General features: G+C 38.5%; 1 protein-coding gene across 1 annotated transcript; it reads right to left on the bottom strand.

Moving 5' to 3' along the window:
• Nucleotides 1–18,182: 18,182 nt before the first annotated feature.
• LOC131649477 (uncharacterized) lies at nt 18,183–19,232 on the bottom strand. Its single transcript, XM_058919238.1, has 2 exons — nt 19,020–19,232; nt 18,183–18,911 (listed from the first exon to the last, which is right to left on the bottom strand). Exons 1-2 carry the CDS (start codon nt 19,230–19,232, stop codon nt 18,183–18,185), a joined length of 942 nt encoding a protein of 313 aa, XP_058775221.1.
• Nucleotides 19,233–25,327: the final 6,095 nt, after the last annotated feature.

The following is a 25,327-nucleotide window of genomic DNA, read 5'->3' as shown; positions in this document are numbered from 1 at the left end:
CTTCCAAGGTTTGTATCGTTCACTCCGTTTGACCATCCGTTTGAGGGTGGTTCGACGTGCTCAAACATATTTTAGATCCCATCGCTTGTTGAAAAGCTCTCCAAAACCTCGAAGTGAACTTTGGATCTCTATCCGACACAATACTAGAGGGTACACCGTGCAACTTCACAATTTATGCAACAAATAATCGTGCAAGATGACTTGCCTTGTAAGTAGTCTTCACGGCTAAGAAATGTGCAGATTTCGTCAAACGATCTACAATCACCCAAATAGAATCATATCCACCTTGAGTACGAGGTAAACTGACCGCAAAATCCATTGAAATACTATCCCACTTCCATATTGGAATCTCTAGTGGCTGTAACAATCCACCTGGTCTTGGATGTTCAATCTTTACTTGTTGGCATACCGCACACTCCGATACGTACACCGCGACATCTCTTTTCATTCCAGACCACCAATAATCTCTTTTCAAATCTTGATACATTTTTGAAGAACCAGGATGTATGGTGAAATCACCTTTGTGAGCCTCATCCAAAATCCTTCTTTTCAACAACGCATCGTCCGGAACGCCAATCCTCTGGTTAAACATAATCATTCCATCTGCAGCTCGTGCAAAACCTGGCTGAACCAACACCTCTTGTAACTTAGCATCTGACACTTGTGCTTGTTGAATGTCATTTCTCAAAATAGAATTTACATTCAAGTTTCCCATCAATACTCCATTTTGGGTCCAAACAAATTGAAGGTTGAGATCTCGAAATTTTTCCAACAATGCATACTCTAACATCATCAATTCGGCCCTCTTTAACACCTTCCGACTCAAGGAATCCGCCACTTTATTTTACTTGCCTGGATGATACTTCAAGTCAAAATCATAATCCTTCAAGTATTCCATCCACCGCCTCTGACGCATATTCAACTCCTTCTGATCGAAAAGGTACTTTAAACTCTTGTGGTCACTGAACATTTCAAAATGAACTCCATACAATTAATGACGCCACACCTTTAAGGTAAAAACAACCGCAGCCAATTCTAAATCATGAGTTGGATAATTCTCTTTGTGAACTTTTAACTGTCGAGATGTGTATGCTACCACCTGACCATCCTGCATCAATACACCCCCTAATCCTTTCTTGGAAGCATCGCAAAATACTTCATAGGACTTATTTGGATCAGGAACGATTAAAACAAGAGCAGTCGTCAATCTTTCCTTCAAGCCCATGAAACTCTGTTCACACCCCGAATCCCAATCATAAGGACACTCCTTCCGGGTAAGTCTAGTCATTGGTAAAGCCAATTGAGAAAACCCTTATAAATCTTCTATAGTAGCCGACTAAGCCCAAGAAACTTCGGACTTCTGAGACATTACTCGGTCTCTCCCAATTAATTACCGCTTCAATTTTTGACGGGTCCACTGCCACACCTCCTTGAGATATGACATGACCAAGAAATCTTACCTCCATCATCCAAAACTCACACTTGCTTAACTTAGCAAACAATTGATTTTCTAGCAATACCGACAGAATAATCCTCAGGTGTTCTTCGTGCTCTTGTGGAGTACGAGAATAAATAAGAATGTCATCAATAAAGACTACCACAAATTGATCTAAGTAAGGCTGAAATATCCGATTCATATAATCCATGAAAACAGCTGGAGCATTCGTCACACCGAAAGGCATTACCAAGAATTCATAATGACCATAACGGGTTCTAAAGGCAGTCTTTGGCACATCTGAGCTCTTCACACGGATTTGGTGATAACCCGACCGCAAATCAATCTTCGAGAACACGCAGGCTCCTTTCAATTGATCTAACAGGTCGTTTATCCTTGGTAAAGGGTATTTGTTCTTGATAGTGGCTTTGTTCAACTGACGGTAATCAATACATAGTCTCATCCCACCATCCTTCTTCTTTACTAACAACACTAGAGCTCCCCACGACGAGACACTAGGTCGCACAAAATGTTTAGCCATTAGCTCCTCCTGTTGCCCCTTCAATTCTCTTAATTCAAGCGGTGCCATCCGATACGGAGAAACGGATATAGGAGCTGTTCCCGGTATCAGGTCAATAGAGAATTCCACTTCCCTTTCCGGAGGAAGAGAAGTGACATCCTCTGGAAAAACATCAGGAAATTTGCTAACAACAGCAATTTGTGAAACCTCTAACTTGTCACCCGTCTCCTCAGTAAGAACCAACAGAACAGACTTCTCTTTCTCAAACAAGAAATTAATCATGCCTACCGTACCTTCCAGTATAGTAGTCAAAACATCTTTCGGAGTAGCTTCTTCAGATGGAATAATGATTAACTTCTCTTCACACCCAATGAATACCGAATTAGCAGAAAGCCAATCCATTCCCAAAACAACATCTACCTTCTTAAGTGGTAAGCAAACAAGATCAATCTGGAAATTCCTACCACCCACAGATAACACACAATTCTCACACACCAACGGTGTCTCGACCATCTCATCCATAGCAGTAGTAACCGCCATAGGAGGAAATAAAGGAGTAGCTTGCAACCCAAGTTGCTTCATACATTGCAATGACACAAAAGAGTGTGTTTCTCCACAATCAAATAGCACAAAACAAGAATGCCCATTAATGAAACACGTACCAGCAATCAGAGAGTTATCACTCTTGGTCTTCTTAGCATCCAAGGTATAAACTCTACCAGTACCCCTTCCTTGCACTTGATTCCTATTCTGAGGACAATTCCTAGCCATATGCCCTTATTGCTGACAATGAAAACACTTCACCCCTTCAAAGTTACACCTTCCAAGGTGATTCTTACCACAACTACGACACACCGGAGGTGCACTAGACTGAGAACCTTGCACTTGCTTCCCTTTGAAAGCTTGTGGCCTAGGTCGAAATTGTTGGCTTGGCCTTCCTATCTCATTTTGATTCTTCTTCTTCAAATCTTCCTCAGTTTGAACTTTCTTCAAACTGGTCTCAGCTACATAACATTGTCGCAACAACTCCGTATAAGTAGTGAACTCCCTCTGGGACACACTATGTGAAATATCAGCCCTTAAACCAAACAGAAACTGGTCCACCTTCCAACTCTCATCAGGAGCATACGCGGCCTGCCTAGAGTAAGTAGCCAAAATTTCAAACTTCTCAGCATAAGTAGCCACTGACATATTTTCCTGCCTTAACTGTTGGAACTCCAACCCCTTCTTAGTCCTCAGCGAACTAGGAAAGTATTTCTCCATAAAAGTGGTTTTGAAATCTTCCCATTCCTTAGGTACTTCCTGAGTAGTCATCAAAGCAGAAGCACCCTTCCACCATCTCATAGCTGGACCCTTCAGCGAATGAGAAGCAAACACCACCTTGTTCTCTTCACTAGAATGCACGATCTCAAAGATTCCTTCCACATTGGCCACCCACTCATGCGCTTTTATAGGATCTAGTCCGCCATGAAATTCCGGAGGATTCATGCGAATGAAATCCCTATAAGTCCCACCTACAGCTTCGGGCACAACCACGGGAACATTATGACCGTCATTCATCTGTTGCATCATCTGTAGCATGAACTGATTCTGCTGCTGTTGCATCCGTTGCATGAACTGGGGCCATGGAACATTCGCACCACCATCCGGTGGATTCACTTATGGAGGCCGTGTGGGGGGTCGACCACGAGTCCTGCGTCCGTCCGCCATGTTCCTGGAGGTCATCAAAATGGGATTAAGTTGATCAGGCTCAATACCATAGTCATAACACAACAAAACTCATGTGAAAACAACACATCTTGGACAGAAAGAAACACTTATAATATCTCATGGCTAGGTCGAGGATACGACCTTCTCTGATACCAACTGTAACACCCATATATAAATACATACATCAAAGCATATATGTATACATGAATGCAAGTATTTGGTACTGAAAATACTTATAAGTTCCTAGTCAACACATTATACATATTAATGCCCTAATACAACAGTTCTACCACTGGCATAATACATACAAGATGTTCAAACAAAAAGCTAAGAACTAGATCAACAATGATCACAAAAGAAAATCCACAACGAAAGCTTCGCCATATCCAAAAGAAACATAAGGAATAAGGAATCAAACTGCTTTCTCCTTACCCTTCGCGGAACCTGTAGTACCTGAAATCAATATATAATGGGGTGAGATACAAAATCTCAGTGAGTCCCCTATCTTATGGATCCTCTCGGCTCTAAAAGGTTCTAGCCTATCAATCTCAAGTCATAAAGGAACTAGACCTTGAGTTCACACACTAACATTATATGGAATCATACATAGAGTTCAACAACTCAACCACAATATTACTAATCGGAAAACCGTTACCAAGGTATCCCTCTATTCCCGTCCCCTTCTACGTCTAGGAGGTGGCACAAGTCATGGATCCTTTGGGAAATCTTGACATACGAAATGGATTTGGACTCATGAGCCTTCCTTCATGAATCGTCACTTCACATGGCCCGTACACCATCACAAGTCTCTACCCTATTAGGTTCCATTCGTACACAAAAGCGGGAATCAAACCTGCCAAGATTAATAGTGCCTCTCTGCACAGTGTCTCTCTGCACATGGAATGCCTATTAGCATTCAAAAGAAAAATAAAGAAATAAAGAAATAAAGTAGTTTCGATTAGTACATCATACAATGGTGATTGCTCACGCAAATCACTAGGCCTGTTAGCCTTTCTTCATAAAATTCTAAACACACGTATGTCCATATAATGTCTCATCCTAGGTTTTCTTTGTTAAGTTACACACACCTAACAAATCCTAGTTTTCCTCACTTATCCTTTATTCATATAACAATGAAGTTATTCAAGCCTCCTTGATATAACATATTATAACAAAGGCATACCAATCCACCTGCAATAGGATTCAACCAACGATTATCATCATTTTCTATAAACAATGGCAATTTATCACAATTATAGAGTACATGTTCATCATACCAAAAGCATGCCGTTCACATGGTTCCGAACGATAAACAACCCAAGTAATCAAGCAAACTCCCGACTCTCGATTAAATAAATCCCCTTTTGTTCCCAAAACCTACACTACTAGAAAGTACGCGCTTCTAGCCTCCTACTGCTTCGAACGGCGATTAAAACAGAGTTACGGTTCAAAAGTTATGGTCGAAACAATTTATCTCAACAAAACTAAATTTTGTTAAGAAAAGGCTTCAGTTCGCGCCGCCAACAGTTATTCGCGCTGCCAACCTCAGGCAATGGCAACCTCACAAAAATCTCATAGTGTTCGTGCCGCGAACCCTTGTACGCGCCGCGTACTGATGGTAGAACCAAAACCCCAAAATTCTTCTGCATGGTTCGCGCCGCTACCTATAGTTCGCGCCGCGAAGCGCGCGAAAACAGAATTTCCAGCTCTATTTTCTTGCTTACTCCCATGGTTCAATCCAACCATTTCCACATCTAAACCTGTTCCAGACCACACTAAAGCCTAGAAACAACATACACATGGTACACTTGTGATTTACAACACTCAATCATGAACATTCAAGATTTGATTCAAAACCTAGGTTTTCTAATAAAAACCCCAAATGCAAAACTTATGATTTCCATCCATAAATCAAAGGCTATAAGTTTCTAACTAGAACCCACCTTGATTATGAGTCGTTGATGACGAAGATGAGTTGATTCGGCGGAGAAATGATGAAGATCCATGCTTTTCCTCTTTTCTCCTCTTGCTCTTACTTCTCTCTACTTCTTCTCTCTATCTTGCCTTCTTGTTGTAGAAAATGAAGAAGAAAAGCAAAAAGGAAAATGATATAAGAAAATATCTTAAGTTACACTACTAACTCAAATGTCGAAAAGTATCTCTAATGCACCAATTAATAAAACCTCACTGTCAGCTAATAGCATTAGAGCCTTTTATTAAATACGGGGTATTACATCCTCCCCCCTTAAATAGAAATTCGTCCTCGAATTTAAGAATTACCTGAAAAGGTGAGGGTAAGCATCCCGCATTTCCGATTCAAGTTCCCATGTAGCATCACCCGGATGTGTCACATCCCACTGAACCTTAACAAGAGGAATCTCCTTGTTTCGTAACACTTTAGTCTCTCTTCCCACTATGCGGCTCGGTAAGGGTTCAAAAGCCAAATCTGATTCTATCTCAATTGCATCTGGTAACATCGGCTGAAGAGGATCGGGGATAAACTTCCGTAGTTGAGACACGTGAAAAACATCATGCATTTCTGATAGAGAAGGTGGTAAGGCTAAACGGTAAGCTACTTCACCAATCCTTTCTAGAATCTCATACGGTCCCACGTATCTCGGACTTAACTTCCTCGACTTAAACGGTCCTTTCAACCTCAATCTCGGATTAACCTTCAAGAATACATGGTCACCTTCCACAAACTCCAAAGGCCTCCTATGGTTATCCGCATAACTCTTCTGACAATCTTGTGCTTGCTTAACCTTCTCACGAATCATTCTAATCTTGTCCATGGTCTCTTGAATAATTTCGGGTCCCAAAATTCTATCATCACCAACTTCTGACCAACACAACGGTGCTCTACATTTCCTCCCATACAATGCCTCATAAGGTGCCATACCGATACTTGCGTGATAACTGTTATTGTACGCAAATTCAATCAATGGTAAAAGCTCCTTCCAATTTCCTCTACTTTCAAGCACACAAGCTCTTAACATATCTTCCAAGGTTTGTATCGTTCACTCCGTTTGACCATCCGTTTGAGGGTGGTTCGACGTGCTCAAACATATTTTAGATCCCATCGCTTGTTGAAAAGCTCTCCAAAACCTCGAAGTGAACTTTGGATCTCTATCCGACACAATACTAGAGGGTACACCGTGCAACTTCACAATTTATGCAACAAATAATCGTGCAAGATGACTTGCCTTGTAAGTAGTCTTCACGGCTAAGAAATGTGCAGATTTCGTCAACCGATCTACAATCACCCAAATAGAATCATATCCACCTTGAGTACGAGGTAAACTGACCACAAAATCCATTGAAATACTATCCCACTTCCATATTGGAATCTCTAGTGGCTGTAACAATCCACCTGGTCTTGGATGTTCAATCTTTACTTGTTGGCATACCGCACACTCCGATACGTACACCGCGACATCTCTTTTCATTCCAGACCACCAATAATCTCTTTTCAAATCTTGATACATTTTTGAAGAACCAGGATGTATGGTGAAATCACCTTTGTGAGCCTCATCCAAAATCCTTCTTTTCAACAACGCATCGTCCGGAACGCCAATCCTCTGGTTAAACATAATCATTCCATCTGCAGCTCGTGCAAAACCTGGCTGAACCAACACCTCTTGTAACTTAGCATCTGACACTTGTTCTTGTTGAATATCATTTCTCAAAATAGAATTTACATTCAAGTTTCCCATCAATACTCCATTTTGGGTCCAAACAAATTGAAGGTTGAGATCTCGAAATTTTTCCAACAATGCATACTCTAACATCATCAATTCGGCCCTCTTTAACACCTTCCGACTCAAGGAATCCGCCACTTTATTTTACTTGCCTGGATGATACTTCAAGTCAAAATCATAATCCTTCAAGTATTCCATCCACCGCCTCTGACGCATATTCAACTCCTTCTGATCGAAAAGGTACTTTAAACTCTTGTGGTCACTGAACATTTCAAAATGAACTCCATACAATTAATGACGCCACACCTTTAAGGTAAAAACAACCGCAGCCAATTCTAAATCATGAGTTGGATAATTCTCTTTGTGAACTTTTAACTGTCGAGATGTGTATGCTACCACCTGACCATCCTGCATCAATACACCCCCTAATCCTTTCTTGGAAGCATCGCAAAATACTTCATAGGACTTATTTGGATCAGGAACGATTAAAACAAGAGCAGTCGTCAATCTTTCCTTCAAGCCCATGAAACTCTGTTCACACCCCGAATCCCAATCATAAGGACACTCCTTCCGGGTAAGTCTAGTCATTGGTAAAGCCAATTGAGAAAACCCTTATAAATCTTCTATAGTAGCCGGCTAAGCCCAAGAAACTTCGGACTTCTGAGACATTACTCGGTCTCTCCCAATTAATTACCGCTTCAATTTTTGACGGGTCCACTGCCACACCTCCTTGAGATATGACATGACCAAGAAATCTTACCTCCGTCATCCAAAACTCACACTTGCTTAACTTAGCAAACAATTGATTTTCTAGCAATACCGACAGAATAATCCTCAGGTGTTCTTCGTGCTCTTGTGGAGTACGAGAATAAATAAGAATGTCATCAATAAAGACTACCACAAATTGATCTAAGTAAGGCTGAAATATCCGATTCATATAATCCATGAAAACAGCTGGAGCATTCGTCACACCGAAAGGCATTACCAAGAATTCATAATGACCATAACGGGTTCTAAAGGCAGTCTTTGGCACATCTGAGCTCTTCACACGGATTTGGTGATAACCCGACCGCAAATCAATCTTCGAGAACACGCAGGCTCCTTTCAATTGATCTAACAGGTCGTTTATCCTTGGTAAAGGGTATTTGTTCTTGATAGTGGCTTTGTTCAACTGACAGTAATCAATACATAGTCTCATCCCACCATCCTTCTTCTTTACTAACAACACTAGAGCTCCCCACGACGAGACACTAGGTCGCACAAAATGTTTAGCCATTAGCTCCTCCTGTTGCCCCTTCAATTCTCTTAATTCAAGCGGTGCCATCCGATACGGAGAAACGGATGTAGGAGCTGTTCCCGGTATCAGGTCAATAGAGAATTCCACTTCCCTTTCCGGAGGAAGAGAAGTGACATCCTCTGGAAAAACATCAGGAAATTCGCTAACAACAGCAATTTGTGAAACCTCTAACTTGTCACCCGTCTCCTCAGTAAGAACCAACAGAACAGACTTCTCTTTCTCAAACAAGAAATTAATCATGCCTACCGTACCTTCCAGTATAGTAGTCAAAACATCTTTCGGAGTAGCTTCTTCAGATGGAATAATGATTAACTTCTCTTCACACCCAATGAATACCGAATTAGCAGAAAGCCAATCCATTCCCAAAACAACATCTACCTTCTTAAGTGGTAAGCAAACAAGATCAATCTGGAAATTCCTACCACCCACAGATAACACACAACTCTCACACACCAACGGTGTCTCGACCATCTCATCCATAGCAGTAGTAACCGCCATAGGAGGAAATAAAGGAGTAGCTTGCAACCCAAGTTGCTTCATACATTGCAATGACACAAAAGAGTGTGTTTCTCCACAATCAAATAGCACAAAACAACAATGCCCATTAATGAAACACGTACCAGCAATCAGAGAGTTATCACTCTTGGTCTTCTTAGCATCCAAGGTATAAACTCTACCAGTACCCCTTCCTTGCACTTTATTCCTATTCTGAGGACAATTCCTAGCCATATGCCCTTATTGCTGACAATGAAAACACTTCACCCCTTCAAAGTTACACCTTCCAAGGTGATTCTTACCACAACTACGACACACCGGAGGTGCACTAGACCGAGAACCTTGCACTTGCTTCCCTTTGAAAGCTTGTGGCCTAGGTCGAAATTGTTGGCTTGGCCTTCCTATCTCATTTTGATTCTTCTTCTTCAAATCTTCCTCAGTTTGAACTTTCTTCAAACTGGTCTCAGCTACATAACATTGTCGCAACAACTCCGTATAAGTAGTGAACTCCCTCTAGGACACACTATGTGAAATATCAGCCCTTAAACCAAACAGAAACTGGTCCACCTTCCAACTCTCATCAGGAGCATACGCGGCCTGCCTAGAGTAAGTAGCCAAAATTTCAAACTTCTCAGCATAAGTAGCCACTGACATATTTTCCTGCCTTAACTGTTGGAACTCCAACCCCTTCTTAGTCCTCAGCGAACTAGGAAAGTATTTCTCCATAAAAGTGGTTTTGAAATCTTCCCATTCCTTAGGTACTTCCTGAGTAGTCATCAAAGCAGAAGCACCCTTCCACCATCTCATAGCTGGACCCTTCAGCGAATGAGAAGCAAACACCACCTTGTTCTCTTCACTAGAATGCACGATCTCAAAGATTCCTTCCACATTGGCCACCCACTCATGCGCTTTTATAGGATCTAGTCCGCCATGAAATTCCGGAGGATTCATGCGAATGAAATCCCTATAAGTCCCACCTACAGCTTCGGGCACAACCACGGGAACATTATGACCGTCATTCATTTGTTGCATCATCTGTAGCATGAACTGATTCTGCTGCTGTTGCATCCGTTGCATGAACTGGGGCCATGGAACATTCGCACCACCATCCGGTGGATTCACTTGTGGAGGCCGTGTGGGGGGTCGACCACGAGTCCTGCGTCCGTCCGCCATGTTCCTGGAGGTCATCAAAATGGGATTAAGTTGATCAGGCTCAATACCATAGTCATAACACAACAAAACTCATGTGAAAACAACACATCTTGGACAGAAAGAAACACTTATAATATCTCATGGCTAGGTCGAGGATACGACCTTCTCTGATACCAACTGTAACACCCATATATAAATACATACATCAAAGCATATATGTATACATGAATCCAAGTATTTGGTACTGAAAATACTTATAAGTTCCTAGTCAACACATTATACATATTAATGCCCTAATACAACAGTTCTACCACTGGCATAATACATACAAGATGTTCAAACAAAAAGCTAAGAACTAGATCAACAATGATCACAAAAGAAAATCCACAACGGAAGCTTCGCCATATCCAAAAGAAACATAAGGAATAAGGAATCAAACTGCTTTCTCCTTACCCTTCGCGGAACCTGTAGTACCTGAAATCAATATATAATGGGGTGAGATACAAAATCTCAGTGAGTCCCCTATCTTATGGATCCTCTCGGCTCTAAAAGGTTCTAGCCTATCAATCTCAAGTCATAAAGGAACTAGACCTTGAGTTCACACACTAACATTATATGGAATCATACATAGAGTTCAACAACTCAACCACAATATTACTAATCGGAAAACCGTTACCAAGGTATCCCTCTATTCCCGTCCCCTTCTACGTCTAGGAGGTGGCAAGAGTCATGGATCCTTTGGGAAATCTTGACATACGAAATGGATTCGGACTCATGAGCCTTCCCTCATGAATCGTCACTTCACATGGCCCGTACACCATCACAAGTCTCTACCCTGTTAGGTTCCATTCGTACACAAAAGCGGGAATCAAACCTGCCAAGATTAATAGTGCCTCTCTGCACAGTGCCTCTCTGCACATGGAATGCCTATTAGCATTCAAAAGAAAAATAAAGAAATAAAGAAATAAAGTAGTTCCGATTAGTACATCATACAATGGTGATTGCTCACGCAAATCACTAGGCCTGTTAGCCTTTCTTCATAAAATTCTAAACACACGTATGTCCATATAATGTCTCATCCTAGGTTTTCTTTGTTAAGTTACACACACCTAACAAATCCTAGTTTTTCTCACTTATCCTTTATTCATATAACAATGAAGTTATTCAAGCCTCCTTGATATAACATATTATAACAAAGGCATACCAATCCACCTGCAATAGGATTCAACCAACGATTATCATCATTTTCTATAAACAATGGCAATTTATCACAATTATAGAGTACATGTTCATCATACGAAAAGCATACCGTTCACATGGTTCCGAACGATAAACAACCCAAGTAATAAAGCAAACTCCCGACTCTCGATTAAATAAATCCCCTTTTGTTCCCAAAACCTACACTACTAGAAAGTACACGCTTCTAGCCTCCTACTGCTTCGAACGGCGATTAAAACAGAGTTACGGTTCAAAAGTTATGGTCGAAACAATTTATCTCAACAAAACTAAATTTTGTTAAGAAAAAGGCTTCAGTTCGCGCCGCCAACAGTTATTCGCGCTGCCAACCTCAGGCAATGGCAACCTCACAAAAATCTCATAGTGTTCGCGCCGCGAACCCTTGTACGCGCCGCGTACTGATGGCAGAACCAAAACCCCAAAATTCTTCTGCATGGTTCGCGCCGCTACCTATAGTTCGCGCCGCGAAGCGTGCGAAAACAGAATTTCCAGCTCTGTTTTCTTGCTTACTCCCATGGTTAAATCCAACCATTTCCACATCTAAACCTGTTCCAGACCACACTAAAGCCTAGAAACAACATACACATGGTACACTTGTGATTTACAACACTCAATCATGAACATTCAAGATTTGATTCAAAACCTAGGTTTTCTAATAAAAACCCCAAATGCAAAACTTATGATTTCCATCCATAAATCAAAGGCTATAAGTTTCTAACTAGAACCCACCTCGATTACGAGTCGTTGATGACGAAGATGAGTTGATTCGGCGGAGAAATGATGAAGATCCAAGCTTTTCCTCTTTTCTCCTCTTGCTCTTCCTTCTCTCTACTTCTTCTCTCTATCTTGCCTTCTTGTTGTAGAAAATGAAGAAGAAAAGCAAAAAGGAAAATGATGTAAGAAAATATCTTAAGTTACACTACTAACTCAAATGTCCAAAAGTATCTCTAATGCACCAATTAATAAAACCTCACTGTCAGCTAATAGCATTAGAGCATTTTATTAAATACGGGGTATTACATTCGTGTAGGTGAATAACTGTGTCTTGCTAATATATTAACTGCAAATGATATATCAAGACGTGTATAATTAACAAGGTGCATTAGTGCTCCAATTGCACTGACATATGGTACTTCAAGACCAAGTAATTTTTCATCGTTTTCTCGAGGCCTAAAAAAATATTTCTCCACATCTAATAATCTATAACCATATTCTTTCAATAATAGTCAGGATAAAATGAGTGTGTCGTGTCACTTGACAATAAATAGTCCCCATAAATATTTGGAGTGTGGATCCGCTCCAGTTATTCATTTTTCCAGTTATCCAATTCCGTTCACAGATCCGTGACATATATGAATGACAAAATTCAACAGCTAAGATTTAATAATTGAAAATTTATATTTTTCTTATAAAAAACAACATCCAATCCATCTTTTTCATTTTTCCCCCAAATATCCTCCTGCAAGTGGTCACAATTTTTTTCTTAAATCTTATTCCAATTCTATGAAAAATGAAATGGTGAGAAATACTATAAATTTCATGCTAAATAGTTTAGTGCATTCAGATCTTTATGTTTTCTTTACTCTTAAAATGTCCCTACAAAACAGTATACTGCATGTTGCTGCTTTCTTCAAATTCCCAACAACAACTCATTTAAGTTATATATCTTATTTAAAATTAATCAACCATAAATAATTTTAAATTTCAAACTCTCATGTCTTTTTTCCTAAGATTTAAAAAGAAAAGAACAGAAAATGAAGGTATAGAGAAGAGACATGACAGTGAGAAGAAGAAGGCAAGTAGGAGCGAGAGACAACAACGTCGATTTGTTTTCGACTCAGTTAAAATTAGGTTTCAAAGAAGATGAATCAGGTGTTTGTTTTTTAAGAAAATTATAAAATTTCAAATATTTAATCTTAGCCGTTGAATTTTTTCATTGACATGTGTCACAGATCTGTAAACGAAATTGGGAAACTGGACAAATTAGTAACTGGAGTAGATCCAGATTCAAAATATTTGTCCATATCTTGTTGACCAAGTTAGTTTGTCGTGCCACTTGACAATTTTAATATGATTAAACAACTTTTTTCTAATATTTCTGGTGTTAAACCAAATTTTTTTTAAATTAATATAAAATCATAATTTAAAAAAATATATATGATTAACAAATCCAATATTGATATAAAATATAAAACTCTAATTCTTAATTCATTAATTGTGAGATTTGGGTCAAGACTTTACTAAGAGCACAATTATCGGTTGTTTTTTAAAATTCCTACACAGTAACCAAAGCCATTAATGTCAGAATTGATGGATATTTGAAAAAGAATGTGGATTGTTTAATTTGTGATGTTGGTAAGTTTGGGAACGGTTCACACTTGCCAGCTAGACTGGTAATACTAATAAAAAATTGCTATAACATTTAATACTTATCTATATTATTAATTATAACCTATACTACTAATTGTAAACCTATATAATTAATTGTAACCATTTAAAAAAAAGTAACGGTAATAATATTTTTGAAATTAACAAAAGTAACGTTCATATTTTTTACTTAACATTTTTGAATAATTAACGGTAGCATTTTTTAATTATATAAATAAGTTAGTAATTTTATTATAATTTTCATTCTATTATGAAACCAACTAAAACTATATAGAGATCAAAAGATAGGAAGAGAAGAGAACAAGCAATATTGTATTATATTCTTCTCAAGGGTGAACTTTACATTGTAACATGAGTCTTATTTATAGGACCCAAGGGATGTAGAAAATTAAGTACATTAAAATGGAATAGGAAGATGAAGAATAAGAAGAGGGATGGACATCCACTAGTATAAATGTTTATAACACTCCCCCTTGGATGTCCATTGAGGATATGCCTCGTTAAAACCTTACTAGAAAAAACCCAGTGGGAAAAAAATCTAGTGAAGGAAAAAGAGTACAATATCCTTTCATTTCTCCCCCTCAGTTGAACAGTCATTTCTTCGATGAAGACCAATCTTGTGTACTAGTTGATTAAAAATTCTTCCTGGGAGTGACTTTGTGAAAAGGTCTGCAAGGTTATCACATGAACAGATTTGTTGGATGCTTATATCACCATTCTTTTGGAGATCATGAGTAAAGAAGAACTTTGGGGAAATGTGTTTTGTCCGGTCTCCTTTAATGTAACCATCTTTCAATTGAGCGATGCATGCGGTATTATCTTCATATATGATCGTTGTATTTAATTTTTCAAAAGATAAACCACAAGTATTCTGGACGTGCTGAATTGAGGATCTCAACCAAACGCATTCTCGACTTGCCTCATGTAATGCTAAAAGTTCTGCATGATTAGATGATGTTGCTGCTATGGTTTGTTTCACCGATCTCCATGAAATAGCTGTACCTCCACATGTAAACAAATAACCAGTTTGTGATCTACCATTATGAGGATCTGACAAGTAACCTGCATCTGCATAACCTGTTAATTCGAATTGGGATACTTTTTTATAAAACAAACCCATGTCTATTGTACCTCTAAGGTAACGAAGTATATGTTTGACTCTGTTCCAATGTCTTCGTGTAGGTGAAGAACTATATCTTGCTAATAGATTTACAGCAAATGATATATCAGGATGTGTATAATTAGCAAGGTACATTAGTGCTCCAATTGCACTGAGATATGGTACTTTAGGACCAAGCAATTTTTCATCCTTTTCTCGAGGTCTGAAAGGATCTTTCTCCATATCTAATGATCTAACAACCATTGGAGTAGACAACGGATGACTTTTGTCCATATAGAAGCGTTTTAACACTTTTTCTATATAGCCTTCTTGATGTACAAATATTCCTTTGTCCAAATGTTCAATTTGCAAACCTAGACATAATTTTGTCTTTCCTAGGTCCTTCATCTCAAAATCTTTCTTTAAACAACTCATAGCTTTTGGGAGCTCTTCAAGAGTTCCAATAATATTTATGTCATCCACATAGACAACTATTATTGCGAATTCCTTTCCTGATCTTTTTATAAAAATACAAGGACAAATGGAGTTATTTGTATATCCTTCTCTAAGCAAATATTCACTGAGGCGATTATACCACATTCGTCCAGACTGTTTCAGCCCATAAAGAGACTTTTTCAATCTTATGGAGTAGCGTTCTCGAGATTCGGAGTTGTGTGCATCTGGTATATTGAACCCTTCAGGGAGTTTCATGTAAATTTCACTATCAAGTGAACCATACAGATAAGCTGTTACAACATCCATCATGTGCAAATTAAGCCCTTCATGTGCTACTAGGCTTATTAGATATCGAAAAGTGCTTGCATCCATTACAGGTGAATATGTTTCATCAAAATCAATTCCAGGTCTTTGGGAAAATCCTTGAGCGACAAGTCGAGCTTTGTATCTCACAATTTCACCTTTTTCATTTCGTTTTCGTACGAAAACCCATCTGTATCCAACTGGCTTCACACCTTCAGGTGTTCAGACTACAGGTCCAAAAACTTGTCTTTTGTAGAGTGAGTTTAATTCTGCTTCAATTGCATCCTTCCATTTTGGCCAGTCCTCACTTTGTCTACAAATTTTGATAGACGTTGGTTCCTCATCCTCTTTGCCATTTATCTCATTCAGCGCTATATTGTATGCAAAAACATCATCAATGTCGACTTCATTTCGGTTCCATTGTATTCCATTTTGGACATAATTTATCGATATCTCTTTATTTTCATGAGTTTCAGGTACCTGGTCAATCTCTTCTAGAGATGAAATGTCTATTATGTCTGACGATTCTTTTAGATTTCCTATATCCTCACTTGGGCCATCTTTATTCTTAGCTCCCTTTCTTGTTCGAGGATTTTTATCTTTGGAACCGATTGGTCTACCACGCTTCAGGCGTGGTTGAGACTCATTAGATTGTCCAACAGGGATATCAGTTTTTATTGGAGCATTTGCAGCTGGTATATATGATTTAGTCACACCTTTTGGATCAGTGAACGCATTTGGCAATTGATTTGCTAAGTTTTGCAGGTGAATTATCTTTTGAACTTCTAGTTCACATTGTTTTGTTCGAGGATCAAGATGAGATAATGATAATTCATTCCAACTGATATCTTTTTCCAGCTTCTTATTCTCTTCCCCTAATGCTGGAAAATTTGATTCATCAAAATGACAATCAGCAAAACGAGCAGTGAATAAATCTCCTGTTGTTGGTTCAAGGTACTTTATAATAGACGGAGATTCATATCCAACATATATTCCCAACCTCCTTTGAGGACCCATCTTATTGCGATGTGGTAGAGAAATTGGAACATACACTGCACATCCAAAAATTCTTAGATGGGAAATATTAGGTTCTTTACCAAAAACTAATTGTAAAGGGGAAGAGGTGTGGTAACTCGTTGGCCTGATGCGAATTAATGTTGCAGCATGCAAAATTGCATGTCCCCAAGCAGAAACTGGGAGCTTGCATCTCATAATCAGTGGTCTTGCAATTAATTTTATTCGTTTAATAAATGATTCTGCAAGTCCATTTTGTGTATGAACATGTGCTACTGGGTGTTCAATGTCAATCCCAATAGACATACAATACTCATTAAATGCTTGAGATGAAAATTCTGCAGCATTATCAAGACGAATTTTCTTGATAGGATAATCGGGGAAATGAGCTCTTATTCGAATCAGTTGAGCTAGCAATCTCGCAAACGCCTGGTTACGAGTTGACAACAAACAAACATGTGACCATCTAGTTGATGCATCAATTAAAACCATAAAATATCTAAATGGTCCACATGATGGGTGTATTGGCCCACAAATATCACCATGTATACGCTCTAAAAAACTGATAGATTCATTTCCAATTTTTGTTGGTGATGGCCGAATTATCAACTTCCCCTGTGAGCAAGAGCTGCATGAGAACTTATTCGATTGAATAATTTCCCTACTCATTAATTGATGACCGCATGAATTTTCAATTATTTTTCGCATCATTATATAACCGGGATGGCCCAACCGGTCATGCCAAATTAGAAATTTATCATTATTTGTAAACTTCTGGTTTACAGTTGCATGTGCTTCAGTTGTACTAATATAAGTGTAGTACAGGCCAGAGGATAAAGCCGATAGCTTTTCCATTACACATTTTGTGTCTGAATTGTGTTTTGTAATACACAGATGTTCAATCCCTCCATCATCTCCTGTTTCAATATGGTATCCATTTAGGCGGATATCTTTGAAACTTAATAAATTTCTATGGGACTTGGGGGAATAAAATGCATTATCAATGTGCAATATTGTTCCACCACGTAACAACATATGGGCTCTTCCAGAGCCTTCAATTATTTTTGAGGTGCCAGAAATAGTACTGACATCAGTTTTTTGATTCACTAAATTAGAGAAATATCTTTTATGCTTGAGAATTGTGTGGGTTGTTGCACTGTCAGCAAGGCACATATCTTCATTACTGGAGCTAGCGTCCATATTCATTCTAAGAACAATAATAATTTTTTTTTTAACAATAAGTTATAAGAGCACATTAAAAACACAAATTATTTAAATAGTAAATTATGTAAACAAACAAGTAGAAAACACACTTTATTATTATTAGAAAATAAAATTCAAAACATCCATAAAACATAAAAAGAAAATTTCCACAAATTTTATTTCTTGACGCTTCCATCTCCAATAAGGTGATCAATTTTTCCATCTGGATCAGCAAAGAAGTCACCAATATCTAAATGGGTAACATCCATATTACCATAATCTGGATCATCATCTTCATTAGCAAAGTGAGTCTCGATCTTTTCCTTTTTATTTTTCAGTGATTTTTGATAAAGATCAACAAGGTGTTTTGGAGTACGACAAGTGCGACTCCAATGACCTTTTCCTCCACAACGATAGCAAATATTTTCATTTGTTTTGCTACTCTGACCCTCTTTTTCATTCTTTTCAACATTTTTCCACTTCGGGTGGAAATATGTGTTTTTATGATTCCCATTGCGACCACGATCAAAACCAAGACCATGAGCATAATTACGACCACGACCACGTCCACGTGCGTATGCACGACCGCGACCACGATTTTTCCTATAGTGGTCGTGCCTTGCCACATTCACTTGTGGGAATGGAGTTGTACCAGTGGGACGGGCCTCGTGATTTTTCATCAATAGTTCATTATTTTGCTCAGCCACAAGAAGACAAGATATTAGGTCAGAATATTTAATAAACCCCTTTTCTTGATACTGCTGCTGCAGGAGCACATTGGATGCATGAAAAGTGGAAAATGTTTTTTCTAGCATATCTTCATCAGTTACTTTTTCTCCACATAATAATAACTTAGAAGTTATTCTAAACATTGCAGAATTATAATCACTTACACTTTTAAAATCCTGCAAACGTAAATGCATCCATTCATATCGAGCTTTTGGTAGGATAACCGTTTTTTGATGATCATATCTATCTTTCTAATTTTTCCACAAGACATGTGGGTCAGTTACGGTAAGATACTCATTTTTAAGATCCTCGTGAAGGTGACGACGAAGGAATATCATGGCTTTTGCCTTTTGTTGATCAGATGATTTATTTCCTTCTTTAATAGTGTCACCGTGACCTTCTGCGCTTAAATGAATTTGGGCGTCTAGGGCCCATGTCAAATAGTTCTTTCCCGAAATATCAAGAGCCCCAAAATCCAATTTTGTAAGATTTGACATACTTAGTAGTTCTATCATAAAAAATAAAAGAAATAAAAATATTATAATGAGATAATTATCATAAAGGAAATATTAAATATTAATATTTAAAATAATACTTTTGTAAATTCTAATATTTAGAAATAACACAATAGTAAACTAGATTGTCACATTAGTCTTAAAATTATCTTTTTTTTTTTATCAATTTAGATAAATAAAGCAATTTAGTGACAAAATACATCTTACATATACAATAAAATAAAATAGATAAATAAAGCATTATTAGTTCTTCATGAACTATACAATATTATTTCGCTATCCTTCAGGGAGGCCTTGCTTTTGTTACAAACAACGATCTAAAAATTATAACCATCCTTCTAGGATGCGTTAAAATTAAAACCATCCTTCTGGGATGCAAAAAGTTATTTCTTCTTTCTCTAATTCAATTCCACTGAATAAACAAAAATAATTCTTTCATGCTTTAAGCCAAATTCACCTTTTAATCCTTTGACACAATTAAATTTATTTGTGCACTATCCATCAAAATTGGGATCATTGTAAAGCCACATGTGTTATCCACAACCTCGACAACATCAACTGATCGGTCACCATTTCTACCTAATTTCTATCATGTATTCGGTCTAAATTTGTCGATTCGGTAACACTTTGATCAATGTTTTAGTGCTTTTGTCTAAGTATTTCATGTTCCATTGTTTTTATGTTTACTTTGCATTTTGTTTTAATTTAAGTTATTTAGATTCTTTTGATGCCTTTTGTTTAGTTGTTTACAATTTGCAGGTTTGAACAAAGCATCTTGAGTGTCCAAGCATCAAGGAAGAAGGAAGAGCAAGAAAGAGATGAAAAATTACAAGTCTGGGGGCAAACACGGCCGGCCGTGCTTCAGCACACGGCCCGTGTGGGAGCACAGAACCAATGCCATAGAAAAAACCAGGGGACCAACACGGCCGCCCGTGTGCCTGAGCACGGCCCGTGTTGGTGTTCAGCAGCTGCCCATAGAAGCAACCAGGGGACCAACACGGCCGCCCGTGTGCCTGCGCACGGCCCGTGTTGGTAGGCGCATTGGTGATCAATTTTTGGGTCTTGGGACATTCCAACTTATTCCAGGGGCACTTTTGACTTTGTACTACTAAAGGCTTGTATGGAGACTATTTAGGTTTATGTTTTAAGTTATTTTGGACACTTTTTGGATCATACGATAGAAAATCACAGAAGAGAGAAGATAGCTTCATCAAGGTTTTCGGAGACGGAGAGATTCAACGGTGGACACCATTGAAGATCAAAGTTCCCAATTATCTTTGTAATGTCTAAATTCTTTACTATGTCTTTCTTGAATATTATGAGAGGCTAAACCCCCCAATGCTAGGGGGGTGGTCCTGATTTGGTTTTTGTAATAACGATGAATTTGTGATTTCGTCAATACATTGGTTTATATTATTCAGTTAAATTATGCAATGTTCTCCTTGTTTTCTTTATCGGTCAAATAAGGATTAATCTATGGCTAACAAATACAGGACTGTAGTTGTTAGGGTTTGTGCATAATTTGATTAGACTAGATATCACCTAGGACTAGGGATACCCTATAATTACCACATAATCTTGATTATATAAAAGCTTGGTTTCAATTTAGGTTTCTAAGGACTTAGGATTTAGGTTGGAAGACCAAAGGTTTCCTCACTAAGGACTTAGGAGGAAACACCCTAAGGGTGTGGTAGCTGAATGTTATGAACTTGTTGAAGAGATCTTAATTCTGAAGTGTTGCATGCCAAATCAACCACTCACCCTAGCATCTCATATATTTGATAACAAAAATCAATTTATTTTCTCATTATTTTACTTTGCAAGGATTTAATCCCCCAAAACTAAAACATTAATCTTTTGTTCAATTGAATCATATTTTACGAATCTGTATTTCCTACGCAGTCCTTGAGATCGACATTCGGGGAATTTCCCCTATTATTACTACAAAGGCAAAAATAGTACACTTGCTATTTTTCCGATCAAGTTTTTGGCGCCGTTGCCGGGGACTGCCAAAATACAGAAATTGAAAGAACCTTGCACGCAAGGCGCAGACAAGCTCGTCGAGAAAAACTGGAATCTGAAGAAGAGATTATTTCAGTTCATTCTGGTTCAGATTCTGAAAGTGAAGAAGAAATTATGGGCGAGAATCCACCGCCACCTGAGAGGCTTCTCGGAGACTATGGCGCTACGAACACACATGGTGGTAGACTAACAATTCTCAACCAACCGGTAAATGCGGCAAATTTTCAATTGCATCCGAGTACAATAAATCAGCTGGAACGAAAACCGTTCACCGGAAAGGTTAATGAAGATGCAAACAAGCACCTACGGAGATTTCTGACCATGAGTACAACTCTAAAAATTGAAGGACATACAGAAGAGGCAAAGAAGCTAAGAATGTTCCCGTTCACATTAGCCGAGGAAGCAGAAGAGTGGTTCTATTCTCTTCCAGCAGGTAGTATCACATCATGGGAAGAGATGGAGAAGGCTTTCTTGAATGAGTATTTTCCTGCATCTGTATTTATAAGGAAGAGGTATGATATCTTGAACTTCAAGCAGAAAGAGGGTGAACCCTTAGGAGATGCCTACAAAAGATTCAAAAGAATTCTAGTAGCATGTCCCACTCATAATATGGACAAGACTGAACAAATGCAAGTATTTGTCAATGGGCTCAGAATGAAAACAAAGCAGTTGATTGATACAGCAGCTGGAGGCTCAACAAATTTCACAACAGCCTCTGGCATCATCAAAATCATTTAAGCAATAGCTGCAAATGAACATTTGGAGTTGTATGACAGGTGTGCTAACAAACTGGGGGGAATCATTGACCTTAAATTGGAAACTTCAAAAATCCGGGTTGAAGATGCTATAGCTGCAGAAGTTGAAAAGAGACTGAAGGCTATGAACATAGGTACACAACAGGTGGCTCAAGTTCAACAAGCTCAACCTGTAAGTTGTAAAATTTGCCAAGGTCCTCATCAAACTGTATACTGTGTCGCTACGCCCAAGCAGATTGAAGAAATCAAATTCCTAAGACAAAACAATCCGTATTCTAACACCTATAATCCAGGGTGGAAGAATCATCCCAACTTTGCTTGGAAAGATCAACAACAAAATCCTCAGAAGGCAGAGTGGGAAGTAGCTATTGAGAGACTGGTTGGACAATGCTCTCAGTTTCAAGAAGAAACCAGAAACAGCCAAAGGAACACCACAGCTTCGATCAAAAATCTAGAAGTTCAAGTGGGTCAAATAGCTCAACATCTCACTCTACAGGCACAAGGTAGCTTTCCGAGTGCAACTGTGAAAAATCCGAAAGATCAAGAGAAGATTAATGCTGTTACTACAAGAAGTAAGAAAGTGGCAGAATCGGAAAAAGAAAAAGAGGAAATAGCTGACCCCATGGTAATAGAGGTGGACTTGGAAATAAGAGAAAACCCAAAAGAGCCAGAAGTTGTGATACCACCGGTTAAACCAGTTGAAGAAAAAAATAAGAAAAAAGCTGAACCGGCGATCAAACTACCTTTCCCTTCCAGAGTGACAAAGAAGGATTCAAAAGACAAAGACTTTGAGAAATTTACTGAATTGTTCAAAAAGCTAGAGGTGAATTTACCCTTCTTCGAAGCACTTGAGCACATGCCATTGTATAAGAAATTTCTAAAGGAGGTAATGACAAAGAAGAGATCAGTGGAAGGAGAACAAAAGATTGCAACTGAGAAGTGCGGTTTAGTCTCGTCAGTAAGGAAGATCCCAACCAAGAGGAAAGACCCTGGAGCTGTGGCGATACCATGCACTATCAAGAATCGAATGTTCAAAAAGGCACTCATTGATTCTGGTTCCAGTGTGAGTTTAATGCCACTATCTATTTTCAAAAAGCTTGAATTGGGAGAGGTTAAGGAAAGTAAGAAAAAGTTATGGTTCGCTGATCACACCACCAAGAAATCTTATGGGGTAGCTGAAGATGTACTAGTGGAGGTTGACAAATTTGTATTCCCTATTGACTTCCACATCATGGACATTCCGGAAGACGAAGAAACACCTATCCTTCTTGGGAGACCTTTTTTGTTGACAGGCCGCTGCAACTTTGACATTGAAAAAGGGACACTAACGCTAAAATCATTTGATGAAGAGGTAACCTTGAAGATGTTAGGAGTTAAGAAACATATGACAGGTGTAAATGATCAAACTTCTGTGGATATGGCGGAAAGTGAAAAAAAAGACAAAAGGCTTGAACAGCTCCAAGAAAAAGTCTCAAGCATAGCTTCTCGGGTGGAAACAACTCAGGGAGCTATCAAAAGTCCGAAGAAGGCTAAGGAAGTCAAGAAGAATGCGGGAAGTGAGTTGAAGAGAAAAGTGGTCCATGCTTATCCTCTTCATGAGTTCTTGGGTGAGAAAGTAACAAGCAACAAAGTTTGGAAAAGGAAATACCCTCCAGAATAAAGGGTAATGGACCGTCGAGCCATGCGACGTCAAACGAAGCGCTTCGTGGGAGGCAACCCACAATTTTAATAATTTATTTCTCTGTTTGTTTATTTTATTTTCAGGAAATAAAGGAGGGCATCTCTAGTGAAAGCTCGGAAGTGATCATTGGAGTGCAATACCCTTTGTAAGTAACCCCTCCAAGGCTGGTTCTAAAACATTGAGGACAATGTTTAGTTCAAGTGTGGGAGGGGTTCTTTTCATTTTCTTTTAGTTGTTTTCCATTTTTGTTTTTGTTTGTGTGTTATGTTGACATTGTGTTATAGATTGACTTATGGATGCCGAATGAATGATGAATGGTATTTAGTGGATGAAAGGTGCAACCTGAACCTATTCCCCCAAGGCACCCTGGAAGTTGATGCAGCCGAAAGAAAAGTAACTGTTGGACGCGACTTGCTGATACTGGACCAAGAGGATTGTATGGTATACCTGCACCGGAAAAGAGCCATATGACACGAGGAGTGCTTTGGAACCTGTAAGCTTATCCAACATGGTGAGGTTACAAAAAGCCAAACACAACAAATAATCATCATGAGAGTTCATTCAGGTATGACTTTATCATTCTGATTTTGCGTATGTTCTACTGACACAGCATAATATGAGGACACACACTGAGGCATTTGTTTGTTTTACCACCTGAGCCTTTCTAGCCATCCTAAATTATATGTTTATCCGTTGTTACCCCAGTTGAGCCATATCCTTTTATTTGTTATAACCATATCTGTAACCCGCAGCCAAACACTTCCAACCCTTGCTCGGCATAAATGTTGTGGTTTTCAGAGTTGTGCTTAAATCTAAGTTTGGGGTAGTAATCATCAAAGAAGTGGGCAAGTAAGAAAAATGAAAATAAAATTTTTGAGACATATGAATGTATGTCCCAAAAAAAAAAGAATGAAAGAAAGAGAAAAACTTGCCCGAATGAAAGACTCAGTTACATTAAGCACACACGGAAGAATGAGTGAAGCAAAAGAGTCTAAGTCGAATAAATTCCCAGTGTAACAAGTTGAGCACAATTACGAAAAACACAACATGAATGTCGAACCCAAAACCATTTGTTTATCCATTTCCTTGTGTATCCCACCGTACCTAAACCCCATTACAACCCAAAAGACCTCGAAAAGTGTGTGAACTTTGTTAGTATAGTGAAGGTAGAATTTATTCAAAATTAAGAGTTGATATTGCATACTTTTATTTTGTGAGTGCAAAACACTTTAACCCTGAGAGATTTGGTGAGAAGTGTGAAAAAGCTTGCAGGCAAAAAGGCACTCTGATGTGGAAGTGTGGTAGAAAGTTTGGTTCGGCAAGCCAGAGATTCGATTAAAAAGGTAGACGCAAGTCGCGAATAACATCGGCAGTGTTGTGGAAAGAAAAATCCAGGGTGACCTCTGTTTAGTCTCTTGCATCACTTGAGGACAAGCAATGAGATAAGTTTGGGGTTATGATCGGTCACCATTTCTACCTAATTTCTATCATGTATTCGGTCTAAATTTGTCGATTCGGTAACACTTTGATCAATGTTTTAGTGCTTTTGTTTAAGTATTTCATGTTCCATTGTTTTTATGTTTACTTTGCATTTTGTTTTAATTTAAGTTATTAAAATT

This window comes from Vicia villosa, linkage group LG2, assembly GCF_029867415.1.
Source record: "Vicia villosa cultivar HV-30 ecotype Madison, WI linkage group LG2, Vvil1.0, whole genome shotgun sequence".
Taxonomy (NCBI): Eukaryota; Viridiplantae; Streptophyta; class Magnoliopsida; order Fabales; family Fabaceae; genus Vicia; species Vicia villosa.
The sequence above is the reverse complement of the archived record's forward strand: the minus strand, read 5'-3'. Positions and strand labels throughout refer to the sequence as shown.

Bases quoted from the DNA above. Each gene is read 5' to 3' on its own strand.
- LOC131649477 (XM_058919238.1), bottom strand. From the start codon at position 19,232: ATGTCAAATCTTACAAAATTGGATTTTGGGGCTCTTGATATTTCGGGA. The intron at 18,912-19,019 runs GTAACTGACCCA...TTACGTTTGCAG, and splicing joins TTAAAAATGAGTATCTTACC to GATTTTAAAAGTGTAAGTGA.